General features: G+C 39.4%; 2 protein-coding genes across 2 annotated transcripts; one reads left to right on the plus strand and one right to left on the minus strand.

Moving 5' to 3' along the window:
* The first annotated feature begins 334 nt into the window (after positions 1–334).
* Positions 335–2,232, plus strand: LOC115726300 (cyclin-U4-1). The gene is made up of 2 exons (XM_030656107.2): positions 335–817; positions 1,732–2,232. Exons 1-2 carry the CDS (start codon positions 480–482, stop codon positions 1,997–1,999), a joined length of 606 nt encoding a protein of 201 aa, XP_030511967.1. The 5' UTR covers positions 335–479; the 3' UTR covers positions 2,000–2,232.
* Positions 2,233–12,142: 9,910 nt separating this feature from the next.
* On the minus strand, positions 12,143–12,920 carry LOC115726304 (protein ACCELERATED CELL DEATH 6-like). The gene has a single exon (XM_030656110.2). It carries the CDS (start codon positions 12,863–12,865, stop codon positions 12,380–12,382), a length of 486 nt encoding a protein of 161 aa, XP_030511970.1. The 5' UTR covers positions 12,866–12,920; the 3' UTR covers positions 12,143–12,379.
* Positions 12,921–13,729: the final 809 nt, after the last annotated feature.

A 13,729-nucleotide genomic window follows, 5' to 3' on the forward strand; every position in this document is an offset into this window, starting at 1 on the left:
ATTTGTGAACGTAAGGTATAATTTGCTGAGGATGATATTGGTCATCATCTCTCTACGAGTCTTTACCCTCTTTTGGAATTCAAAGTTTGAAAACAGGAAAATTAAAAAAAATTATTATAATTTAATTCCAACTCAGACCCCCACAAACATTCGAGAATCGAAGGAACCGCAGCTCAAAACGCAGGGGACATGATCGCCATAATCTACACCCGCCAGGGAGATAAAAAAAATCTACACCCGCCAGGGACATTTTCGTCAATCCAAGAAATTGCCCAATTAACAACCGCCTTACCCGTTCCGTAAAACCTTATATATAATCTCTCTCTGTTTCACACTCGAATCACTTCAAAAGAAGAAAACACGCCACGAACTTCACGAGCACCAGCAAGAAGTATCACTAGCACCAAACTTTGACGACGACGACGACGACAGCACGAGCTCGACACGACACAGCACGAAGAAGAAGCCGACCATTTTCGATGTCGGATCTCGAGAGCCCGGACGCAATGCCCCGGCTCATCGCCTTCCTCTCCTTGCTGCTCCAGAAGGTGGCAGAGTCCAACGATCCGGGCCGCCGGATCCATCCCCCCCAGAGGATCTCGGTCTTCCATGGCCTGACGCGGCCGGCGATCTCGATCCAGAGCTACCTCGAGCGGATCTTCAAGTACGCCAACTGCAGCCCGTCGTGCTTCGTGGTGGCCTACGTCTACCTCGAGCGGTTCGCGCAGCAGCAGCCCGCGCTGCCGATCAACTCCCTCAACGTCCACCGCCTCCTCATCACCAGCGTCATGGTCGCCGCCAAGTTCTTGGACGACATGTGAGTTTGTCCTCGACCCCCCTTTTGTGCCCTCCCTTGTCTTTTTTGCTGTCAGAATTGTGAGTACTGGTGTGAATTCTTGATTCCAAAGTTTGAGAATCTGTCTTTATTCACTCAGCCATTGCCCTTTTTCTTTAATTCGATAGAGTTTTCTTCCGGACGCAGAAACAGGAAACGTTGATTTTGACCAGAGTTTGATTGCTTAGCTGTTCGATTTTTGTTTTCTAATCTCTTTGGAAAGCCTGTCAAAAAGAGAGAACTGAAAACAGAAGAAATCAACTAGGGGAATCTGCCAAATTTTGGAAAAGTAATGAATGATTCATTACTTCCTAGCAGATGAGATTCAAAGGGCATTGCTTTAAGTTGCATTTTCTACCGAAGTTGTTACATATTTGCTTCTTTTGGTCCAATATATAGGATAATTCGAATGTTTTGAATTTACTAAATACGACATATCACCCTTCTTATTCTTCAAAAAGTATACCACAGACTTTTCAAGCATTGAGTCGTTGGGAGTCAGATCAGGAAAACCTGTTTAGATTTTTTATGAGACGGTGATTAGTTTGAGGTAAACCTATCATGGGGATCAAATTTGAGATTTTTTTGTGAGATAAAAATTAATTTATTTTAAACATGTCGTGGGTTACCGCTTTGAAATTTTGAAAATGGTATAAACCCTATTAAAAAGCTAACTATACCATTTGAAGATTTAACAACAAGCAGTCAATTTTGCGATACCATAATTAAAAACTACTTATACTCTGGCAAGTGTATAGAAAAAAATAAAACCTCATACCTTTCATGTTACGCATACGTAATTGTCGTGGTCCAACGTTAGAATTACTTTTGATGATTAAATTAAATTCCCTTAATTGACTTTTTTTTAATCCCTATTTTCATTTTTATTTTTTCAGTTACTACAATAACGCCTACTACGCAAAAGTCGGTGGGATCAGCACGGTGGAGATGAACTTCCTCGAAGTGGATTTCCTCTTTGGCCTGGGCTTCAACTTGAACGTGACGCCCACCGCATTCCACACCTACTGTTCTTACCTCCAGCGGGAGATGTTGCAGCAGTCTCCTCTCGCCGCCATGGAAGACGACGGCAGACCACAGAAGCTCCGCCTCATCTGCTTTAATGAAGACGAAGCTTCCCATCAGAAGCAAGAATTAGCTGTCTAGTTTTTACAATTTCTTTTTTTTTTTTTGGGTTGTCAGCAATTAACATGTTAATTAGACTTTAAGAGAAACGCTCTCTGTTTCTTTCTTTTTCGGGTACAAGGACAAATGATCTTGTACAGATGGAAGACCCTTCTTTACAGTCTGGCTAATGGGAGTCTCTTCGCCCATTTCTTGACCCCAGCATTAATCTTGTTCTCTTTTTTCTTTGGCTGGAATTTGCTGTTTATAAGCTAGATACACATGCCAATATTCCTAACTTTGACCCATAGGAGTACCACGTGGGAACTATCGAACTTGAAGCCTATGCTGCACTAAACTACATGCAATGAAACCATAAAGATAAAAGAAGAGATGCGGAAAAAACAGATAGCAAAGAAGATAAAAGAATTGTACGTCTTGATTTTTGAATTGCGTATTACAATGTCTAGCAACTCCTATATATACACACTTAGAAAGAATCTCAACAAATAAATATTGATAACTGAATTGATAACCATAATTTGAATCAATCTCGGATTGCTAATCACGCGGATATTATGATTGTGATTTGATTCTTCTGCGAGGTAGAGATTGCTAATCACGTAGATATTCTGATTGTGCTTTGATTTTGGAGCAAGCTCGAGATAATGTTTGATTTACATCCCCCACAAGCTGAACTATCAACTTGGATCCTAATAGACGAAACCAATCGAGTAGACGACAAGCCTTTGGTAAGAATGTCTGCAGGCTAATCAGCAGAGGAGATATATTGAACATAAAGTTGTTCGCGAGCAAGGCACTCACGAATGAAATGATAATCAATCTCCACATGTTTTGTATTGGCTTGAAAAACAGGATTCGCCGTAAGATAAATGGCGTAAAGATTGTCGCACCAAAGTGTGGGTGGATGAGGCGATAGAGCATGAAGATCGCGAAGAAGATAGTCGATCCATATAACCTAAGCATAATTTAACCTTAGTACTAGAGCGTGCTACAATTCGTTATTTGCGTGAACACCAAGAGATAAAATTACGGCCGAGAAAAACACAATATCCACCAACACAACGACGATCATCACAATCACCAGCCCACCCCGCATAAAAAAATGCATCAAAAGCTATAGAAGAAGTGCGAGTGAAGATAAGTCCATAATGTGGAGTATCATCTAGACATCGCAAAATGCGTTTCCTAGCCTGCTAGTGTGCGGTGGTAGGAGCATGAAGAAATTGACAAGCTATATTCCTTGAGTATGCAATGTTAGGCCGGGTTAGAGTTAAGTATTGGAGGGCACCCACAATGCTACGGTAAAGTAGAAGATCAAGTAAAAGCTCCCCTTGATGAATGGATAATGGTTCATCGGTGGAACATAGGGTGGTAACAGAGCGAGCATCGGACTTCTTTGCGCGATGTAGAATCTCATGAGTAAACTTAGCTTGATGTAGATGAAGCCCGTCGGAGGAAGATTGTACCTCAACACCCAAAAAACGGTGAATAGGTCCGAGATCCTTTATGGCTAATTCACCATGTAGAGCATACAAAAGAGCTAGCAATGGAGCATTAGGAGAGTCGGTAAGAATTTTGTCATCCACATAAACTAATAAGAATATGATGTAAGATGCAGAACGTTGAATGAACAAGGACGAGTTGGCGCGGGAGATACAAATACCAATGTTGGTAAGATAAGAGCTAAGACGCTGATAGAGCCTGTTTTAGACCTTAAAGAGAAGGACGAAGGGAGGAGACATGATGAAACCATTGGGGGTTAACAAATCCCTGAGGTTGGGCCATATACACCTATTCAGATAAATATCCATGGAGAAACACATTGGAGACATCAAGGTGTCGGATAGACCATCCTCCGAAGTAAGCGATACTAGAATAGTATGGATGGTGACTAGTTTAGCCACTGGGATATATGTCTCGCTATAGTCTATGCCAACTTGTTAATGAAATCCCTTAGCAACAAGTCGGGCTTTGTAGCATTCTAGTGTACCATTGGAGCGAAGTTTGACCTTGAAGACCTATTTACAACCAATAGGGTGAGCATGAGAAGGTGGTGGAACCAGTTCCCAAGTGTTATTCTAGGTAAGTGCAGTGGACTCGGCGGCCATGGTAGCATTCCATTTCGGGTCTTGTGATACTTGAGAAAAGCAAGTAGGCTCAATGTCGGGATGAATAGCGGCCGTAAGAGTGAAAGTGTGATTTCCATTTAGGATTCTGCGAGAGATGGTGCCATCATGAATTCGAGTAACCATATGGTGAATAGAAGCTTGTGATGATGTTACCGATGATGGTGGAGACGATGGGATGGGGACTTGAGTTGAAGATGGTGAAGATGTTGTCGGGGACAATGGAGCTGGCGAAATGGAGTCTAATGATCGGCGGGGCTCGATAGGAACGATTGGCGGAGGCGGTGCTGGTATTTGGATTAGCAACACAACAAGTGGTGCCGGTGGAGATGCATCTGAAGCTTGTTGAAATGAGAACATGGTTTCATCAAATATAGCATTAGCAATGATGTAGGTATTCCAGGTCCGAGGACAATAGCAATGGTAGCCTCGGTATCTTGGAGGATAACCAAGAAAGATGCACGCTCGAGAGTGACGAGTTAGCTATTGTGGGGAATAAGGTCATAAGTATGGAAATGTTGCACAACCGAATACTTGTAAAGATACACAAGGAGTGGTATGAAAAAAAAATCTGCCAAGGAGAAAAGTTATCTAGAACAAGAGTTGGAAGCCGATTGATCATGTGAACTGCAGTCTCAAAGGCAAATTCCCAAAGATAAGAACGATCGGCAACTCGGGTCATGAGAGCAAGGCTAGTCTCCACTACATGTCGATGCTTGCATTCAACAGTCCCATTTTAAAAAGGAGAGAACGAAAAAAGGGTACGTTGATGAATACCATGACTGAGAAGGTGAGAGCACATGTAGATGAAAAATAGTTGAGTCTCCACAAGTGCATGAAATACTTCAAAAATTTTGAAAAATTGATCCCAAGATGTGAAGGGATAGAGCCAAGTTAATTGCGAGAAGTTATCAATAAAATAGACATAATATTTATAACCAAAAAAAGAAGGTAGAGGGGATGGACCCCAAACATCAAGCTGAAGAGGGGAAGTAGCCCTAGAATGGGTAGGAGGGTGTGGATGACGATGGCTTTTACTAAGAGTGCATGCCATAGATATGAAAGAGGGAGAACGTAAAAAGCTAGTTCTTGTTGATTGTAAAAGATGAATTACAATATCCGATGAGACATGTCCCAAACGGTGATGCCATGTATTGAGTGAACTGGTGTGAGAAGATAGAAAAGCAGCTAGAGAAGTTACCGAGCTAGAGGTCAAGATATAGTAGAAGCCGAAATCAAGGTTACCTCGAAGAAGGATTTGCCCGTACATAAGCACACCGCAAGAAAATATGTAGGGTAAAATAAGAAAACATAGTTATTATCGAAGGAAAATTGAGAAATAGATAATAATTTTTTGGTGATATTATGAATAACTAAAACATTCTTAAGGATAAAGGAAGGAGGCGTGGAAGACGCAAAATACCTATGAGTGATGGGAAGAGAGACATCATCAACCATAGTGAGTTGCTAAGAGCTTGTGTAAGGAGTGATACCGATAAGGCCAACGGTACTATCGGTGACATGATGAGTAGCACCGGAGTCAGGGAACTAGTTGGAGGTAGCATGGGCAAATGGAAGTTAATGTAGCGGAGGGTTTTGTATGGACCGACAACATCAAATCGAAAAAAGAAATGACCAGGAGTAGAAACGGGGTGGATAGTAGATAATTCAAGCCATAGGTAGATTTTGGTTGTAGGGTGGGCAAAAATTGCTAATTTGGCTTAGAAAATGCAAAAGTTGGTGATGTACCATGGTCAACAAATGCAACTAGAGGTGGTTGACCAAAATCCCAAAGCAAAAGTTCAAAACAGCCCTCATGAGATAGCAATATACTATGTAGCTCATTCTTGGAAAGAGTGGTAAGTGGAAATGGCCAAGAGGGTAGTGGCAAAAGTTGGGTATTATGAACCTAGACCCCATAAGAGGTGGGTCTGGTATTCTCCAGCAGAAATAGCTTTTCCAATAGTTAGTAATTGATCGACAATCTTGGGTAGCCTCCTGTATATATTCAGTCACACTCCCATTTACTTTTCTCGTGGATTGGAGTTAAATTCAAAGAAAAGAGGAGCGAGCACTAGATTGAGAAGCATATGTGTTGACTAGGTAGGGCCAAACTGATGTATAAGTTTTGTGGTGGTGAGTTATGCTACTATCGAACTTGTAGATGTATTTAGGATCCAATCAAGAGCTGTTTGATCTCGAATGCGCCAGGCTTTGTAGTTGAGGTTGGAAGTGAGTATTGTTTGGCCATTATTTTGTGGGTCTAGTTGAGAAAGATGGATAGGTGATGCCAGCTTGGTGCTATTTATAACAAAAATTAGTTTAGAGGCTTGAAATATATGGTAGGATTCGTGTGCACCAAATCACATAATTTGTTCCAACTAGGCATTTTTCGATAGATGGAGAAGAGAGAAGACCGAAAATAGCAATTGCAAGAGTTACTCATATTTGAATCGATGGGCTTTCACCTTTTTCTCCTCTCATACCAATATAAAAGAAGAGATGCAGCCAATAAAAAAAAAAAAAATAGAGAGCAAAGAAGATACAAGAATTGTGTATCTTGATTTCTCAATTGCATATTACAATGTATAGCAACTCCATATATATATATATTATACACTTAAAAAGAGTCTCAAGAAATAAATATCAACAACAGAATTAGTAACCATAATTATCTCGGATTGCTAATCACACGGATATTATGATTGTGATTTGATTATGGTGCAAGCTAGAGATAACATTTGATTTTGCGTCAACACATAACATTTTGTGTGTTGTTATGTGTAACCAAGATCAATCTAACAACTAATGTGACATACTGCAAACAGGTTTTCAAAAGGAAAGACCATTTTAGCCCGAGTCTCGAATTTCCAAACTTAGGGCAATGCCTCTAGATCCCGCGATCATGGCTCGTCCATGGCCGTGGGATTCGATGGCAAAGCCGAGAACTTGACGGCCATGGATGAGCTGTCGAGAAGGGGCAATGGCTAAAAGAGTAAATCACGTTCATCGATCTTAAAGTTTTTCGGTTTCGTATGCTAGGATATACTGTAAACGATTTGTTAGAAAAAAAATACAGAAAAATATGGAGAAAAATACTAATGATTATTTATACATGGAGGACCCGTCCTGGATAAATCATAGAACTGTCAGAGAGCTGTCACATACTTGGAAAGAAATTGGTAAAAGCAAACTTTAGAGTGGCGAACTGGCAAGGCTCTTTCTTGTTTTTTTTTTGGGGGGGGGCGTCCGATGGCAAGGCTTACTTGGTGGCAATTGACTGTGGGGTGTCAGAAAGGGACAAAAGAGGAATATTGTAATGATTTTTTTTGGGGTGTTATGTTGTGTCGTGGCTATTTGTAGTATTTATTGCGGTTTTGTTCTAACCTGACAGTTGTACCGATTCTCTTAAAGCAGACATGGAACATGTGCAATCATGGGCAACCTGTAACTGGTCCTGGTGTGAGAGAGAGACTGGACATTTTATCTCTTTGCACTTGGCAATTTCATTTTTTATTTTATTTTATTTTTCTTCTTTCTTTTTCAATTTAACTTTGCTTTTACTCTAATCCGTCGTTCCAACAATGTTTGTTGACGTGCTTACAGCATAATTATCTAATCATGTTTGGCAAAAAGGACATAATGAAAAGACTTGTGAGAGTGGCGGGCCTCGGATTAGGGCTTTTAATGCGGGGATGGATCTAATTAGGCACATGATCCGAGTGCAACATTTGAATTTAGAGCTCTATAAATTGGGGAAAAAAAACCCGATCAAAAGTTATTGTTGGGAAATTTAGTGAATGTGATGAACAATAGAATTAGACTTTGAGGTACTTTTTTTGTCAAAATAATATTTCATTGACTTTCTCGATCGAAATACAAGAGAGAAACATCTCAATTGAAAGAATACAACTTCAAACCAAATTACATTTCAAACAACTTCAAACCAAAACACGCTTTAGATAATGAGAGAAATCATCTAAATAAGTTACATGCTCAAAAAGCACACCTATGACTTCTTCACATCAAAATCGATGGCCGATCACCGAATTTGTCTTCGGTAATAAGCACTCACGGAGAACTCCATCTGACGCTCTTGCTTTGCCTTTCGACGATGCGCGCCTATGGTTGGCATCCCCAACACTATCACCGAGTGGAATAAAAATATTGAACGAGCATATATCTGATGCTTATGAGGGCGAAACCTTCATAAAACTCTTTTGATCTCCTTCAAAATTAAACTTGTTCATCAACAAAATCCGAAGAAAGCAAAATCTCGAAAATCCGGTGAAATTCTTCAATCCATCCTTCCCTCTGTGCTTTCGAATCGCAACTCCGTCTCTTTGCTTTGGTTTCGATTCTAACTTGGAAACCCAAACCCACCTATTACAATTTCCCTCTTTTTCATAACTGGGCAAAACAAATTTCAAAACCCCAGAGAGAGGAAGGGGAGAGCTCAATCACCAGTGGCAAGCAGCTGGAGAAGAACGATGGGGAACGTGAGGTCGTTCGTGAGCAATGCGACAGGCGGCATTTGAGGCTGCGCCAATCTGGCTTCTGGGTCGTTGCCGGAACCCTAGCCTATTGCCTCTAGCCGGGCTGGACAAAGAAGAAGACAGGGAAAAAAATTTAAAAAATGTTTTGAAAAATATTAAAATATTATTAAAAATTATCACCTCAGCAATTTTCCGGCAAAGTTGGCCGGATAGAATGAATTGACACAAATGCAAAAGATTTATGACTGAATTTGCACAATTGAACAAGTTTAGGACTTTTATGATAATTCTCCTCCTAGCCATCTAAATGTCTTGTCCTGTTATTTAGAAAATGATATCCAAGAGGTTATAACCAACGTTTGTCTGCGAGGGAGAGAGAGAGAGAGAGAGAGAGAGAGAGAGAGAGAGAGAGGTCTTACCAAGGATGCAGCACCACGGACGTAGAAATTTTTTGGTAGATCACTAATCCAATACTTATCTCCATGCAAGGTTGTAGCATATGAGACATGATTGTTGGATGCATGTCAGAAAAGGTTTTCAAAAAGGTCTTGCTTTGAAGCACTTGTAGGACTAGTAAGAAAGAAGAAATTCAGTCGGATAAGGCGTGGTTCAGTAAGAGATGAAGGGCTCTATAAATAGGTAAATACTTAGTCATGCTCATTATTGTTGTGGATAGACTCACATAATTTGCATTTAACCCATTCCCATACTAAGAAATATTATTAATAGTAGGATTTGTTAGAATTGATTTTCTCTAGGAACGCGACCATATACACGGCATTGGCAATTACTTACCTATTTGAGAAATTCAAAATCTAGATTGTTAGATTGTCAATGATTTGATGGATGGATGGAACATGTTAATGGAAATTTTATAATATCATAAGTACCTATTACATGTTTTTTTATAAGAATTTAAAGTATGTAAATAAACATCTAGTTATTACTTAAAGTTATAGTTTGTTGTATCGAGCAAGGGAGTTGCTAGCCTGACGGTCTGACAATATTAACAGTTTTTTTTTATCACACGATCTCTCGATCAATAAGAGCTTTATGCAAAATATGCAGTAATGATGAGTGAATCTACGGTTGAAATTGTACCGTCTTTGACAATCTTGTCAATAAAACATTTCCAATCGAGGAAACATATATTTCCTATTCTAAATGAAAGTAGCTGGAGTTACCATATTGGAAAGATCTTCAACAACAATTAAAACTCATTCATTTAGCATACATATGATCTATATGTCTTTGGATGAGAGAATTAATATTGTCTAAGCTAGTAAATAAACAAACGTGGAGAAATAAATTTGTTTATGAAATTAACTGCTAGGTTATTACAAGCCAAAATTATATTTCTCATAAAAAAACGACTGTTTTATCAAGAAAATATGCAACTCGCGTTTGAATGGATACACCACTTTCCTAAGAAGTATTATTCTTATCAAGAAGAGACAACTATATTACTTAACTTGAAAATTTGTAGTTTATAATTACAAAGGAACATCATATAGACCGAAAAGTCATAAATTGATTTCCAACACTATATCTCATAGTTATTGCATCTATACAAATGACGAAGGTAAATAGTAAAGAAGATCGGAACGCTTTTTCATTCAATGTTTTAAAACCTAACCTTAATTTTGTGGTTGTATTGATTTTTTCTTTTCATTTGAGCAATGCCAAAAGTTTTAGTCCAAATATTTTTCCTAGTATATGCCTATATCACCCTTCATTAATGAAAACATGATTCTACACACAAACTATGTTGTACATACATTATACACTTGTAATTTTTTTATATTCTAGGGTAATGAAATATTTATGAATTGTTTTTATTGGTCATGTAGAATGTTGACGTGTGTGGACAACAATTTTTAGGCTTGAGCTGGGCGAAATCTTTTTGGTTCTAATATTGTGCATATTTTCTTCGGTAGACCAGGCCAAAATAGCCCACGGATCAGGTCTCATTGTTAGAGCCTTTTGGATTAGCCCAAATGTCTTCTTCGGGCCAAATTAGATGAGCCTAGTTGGTCAATTCCAAAAGAAGAAGAAGAAGAAGAAGAAGATATGCTTTATATTGATGAAATTAATTCCAATCACTCTGTACTTGATCCTCAGAGCAAGATGAGACTGAATATTAGACTACAAGAACTAATACTAACTAATTAATTAACTTCACTTAGACATAAGCCACACGTCAGCAGCCTTAGCAAGAACGGCACAAAGCCTTACCCAAACAGGGCTGACTTTTAGCATTCAGTTACCACCGGTACAGAGCATGAGGCTCCCCTGGCATACGGTTTCCGATGAACAAGATCCTCTATGCCAAGATTTGTTGGGATTAGGTGCACAATCACAACTAAATATAGAGTAAAAGCGAGAAAAACAAATCAAGTAACAATATTTATCCTAGTTCATCCTTTAACTAGGCTACATCCAAGCAATGGATTCCACCATAATTAGTACCTCCAACTCTTAATCACAAGAGAAAGAGATTATATATAACAACAATAACTACTCATAGGCCCAAGGCTGAACTATCAATAAAATAGATATCCAAGCTAAAAAAACCCTTTTGGCGTCCAGGGGGCGTTGTCCCCTTGCAAACCTAGTGTCTTCATGCTAATGGATAGTATGAATCACACCTTAACAAAATTACTATAGAATCAAGTTCTACATGGTCGCATGTCCTACGTTTATTATAAGGTAGTATTTAAGCCTGTTTGGGCTACTAGAGTTAGAAGGAGGAGTAGGCGTGCACAAGCCGAATCTTCTATAAATCTTGTTCGCAATTTTTTTCCTTGCACTTATTAACTTTCCCTTCCCTTTTGTTTTGTTATTGTTGATTTGAGGAGTCCAATTATTTGTAGCTCTCTGCAACCCTTTATCTGAGAGACGATTGTTACAGCATTTAAATATTTAATCACGCATTCATATAATAATTTAAGCTTCTAGAAAAGTTAGTGGTGACCGCAGAAAATTTCTCGTGATATTAAAATAGAAGGTCTCGAATTCAAAATTTCAAGCTCTCTATTTGCCTTTTCAATTAAAATTTTTTAGCTTTAGATTTAGGCGGAAGCCCCCAACGCGCGACCATATCTCATTGGTGTTATAGTTGTATTTGTAAGAACTAGTGGAATGGATGAAGATCCTCTTGTGCTTATCATGCTTCTTCCCCACAACCCCCGACCCCCTCTCTTTGGTTTTTCATTTTTTTTTCTTCCATTTTGGCCTGCTCTCCACGTCCAATGAATTGACACTCTCTATTTCTAAACTTCCTTTTTAACATACAAGTATTTAATTTCCGCATGGTGAATTCCATATCTAAAGCTCTTTGGATTAGACCAAATGTTTTCGGACCAAATTAAATGAGCCCACTTGGTAAATTCCAGAGAGAGAGAGAGAGAGGAGGAAGAAGAAGAAGAAGAATAGAATTTAAGTCAATAATGCAAAGGCTTCTAAAATCCGTACGATCCAGCAAACAACCAGCCAATCACTAGATCGCTCAAGTGGAATGTTTGTTGGCACCCATCATCAAATTGTCTCCCCACTTCATCGTATTTCAAATCAACTGGACATCTATTTGGAAAGTCAATGTCATTATCCATTAACTTACCCATACAGTTCCACTTCCTTCTTGTACTTTTCATGATGAACAAAGGAGAAATAGAGGGAAAGAAAATTATAAAACTTTCAACGAAGTTAAGGATTTTCACTAGCAAGGTGAGGCTGAAGATTAGATTACACGAATAATACTAACGGACGAATTAACTTCACTTAGACATATGCCACACGTAGTACTTGCCCATCTGGATAACCAGCCTTAGCAAGAACGGCACCAAGCCGGTGAAGAGCAGCCACCGGAAATGGCTGGGCGACTTGGGAGTGACGGCAAAGACTGCCGAGCCGTACGTGACGACCATCGACACGGTGGCCACCACGACCTCGAGGAAGAACGGGAAGCCCCAGGTGAGGGAGATGATGAGGTTGATGGACGACGAGAACGCGAGCGTGTTGCATACCAAGAACACGTAAAACGGAACCATTTGGGAGGCGTAGATGGCCTGGCCGGGGACCCAGCCATCGGAGCTGTCCTGCCAGACTCCGCCGGGGGGATTGACCCCGGCTTGGAAGGTGACGGCGGCGATGAGGGTGGCGACGACGAGGAGGGTGTTGCGGACCTCTTTCGGGGAGTCGCGGCCCTCGTGGGTGAACAGAACCTTGAGCAATTTCTTGGGGTTCTCAGGAGGGTTTGCCATTAGAGAGAGAGAGAGAGAGATGAGAAGTTGAATTGCGATGGCGTTCTCTAGGAGATTTATACGGAGTGGGTGATGGTTCAAGTGAATACTTTTCTGGTCCATTGGGTCAATATTGGAAGCGATGGCTTTGGACCATAGGAAGTTTCCGTGAAATGTTTGGTCATTGCACGTACATGCATGCTAAATTGTAATTGGAGGTATGTGCTGGACCAACATATTTTAAGAAGCTAGACCACCTCAGCCAGTCCTAGTTTTTTCTGCCTTTTTCCATTCCTTTTTATTTTTTGTTGATTTGATGGGGACATTTTGGAGGTGAAGAGTCCAATTATTTGTAGCACCCTCCCGCGCATGATCGAGAGAGGAGTGTTAAAATAATTAAGGATGTTAAAAGTCTTAAAACTTGTTATAAAAGCGTAATTGAGTTTTAAAACTTTTAAAAAGTACAATTAAGTCATAAAATTTATAAAAAAAATTATTTAAGTCTCAAAACTTTCAAAAGATGCAATCAAATCTAAAACTTATCAAATTGATAAAATCGAATCTTTCCATTAATTATACTTTTTAAAAGTTTTGAGACTCGATTGCGCTTTCATGACAAGTTGTAGTACTTGATTGCACATTTCGAAAGTTTTAGGACAAGATTACATTTTCATGATAAGTTTTAGGACCTAATTGCACTTTTTGAAAGTTTTAGAACTCAGTTGAACTTTCGGACTTATAATGCACGTATCCCAATATTTAACTATTAAATCACGCATCCATATGTCAATTTAAGTTTTAGAAAAGTTTACAGTAATCACACAAAATCTGTATCAAAGCAAAAGGTCTCGAATTTAGATTTTCAACACCCCTATTTACCTCTCC

The sequence above is a fragment of the Rhodamnia argentea genome, chromosome 3, assembly GCF_020921035.1.
Source record: "Rhodamnia argentea isolate NSW1041297 chromosome 3, ASM2092103v1, whole genome shotgun sequence".
In the NCBI taxonomy this organism is placed as follows: domain Eukaryota; kingdom Viridiplantae; phylum Streptophyta; class Magnoliopsida; order Myrtales; family Myrtaceae; genus Rhodamnia; species Rhodamnia argentea.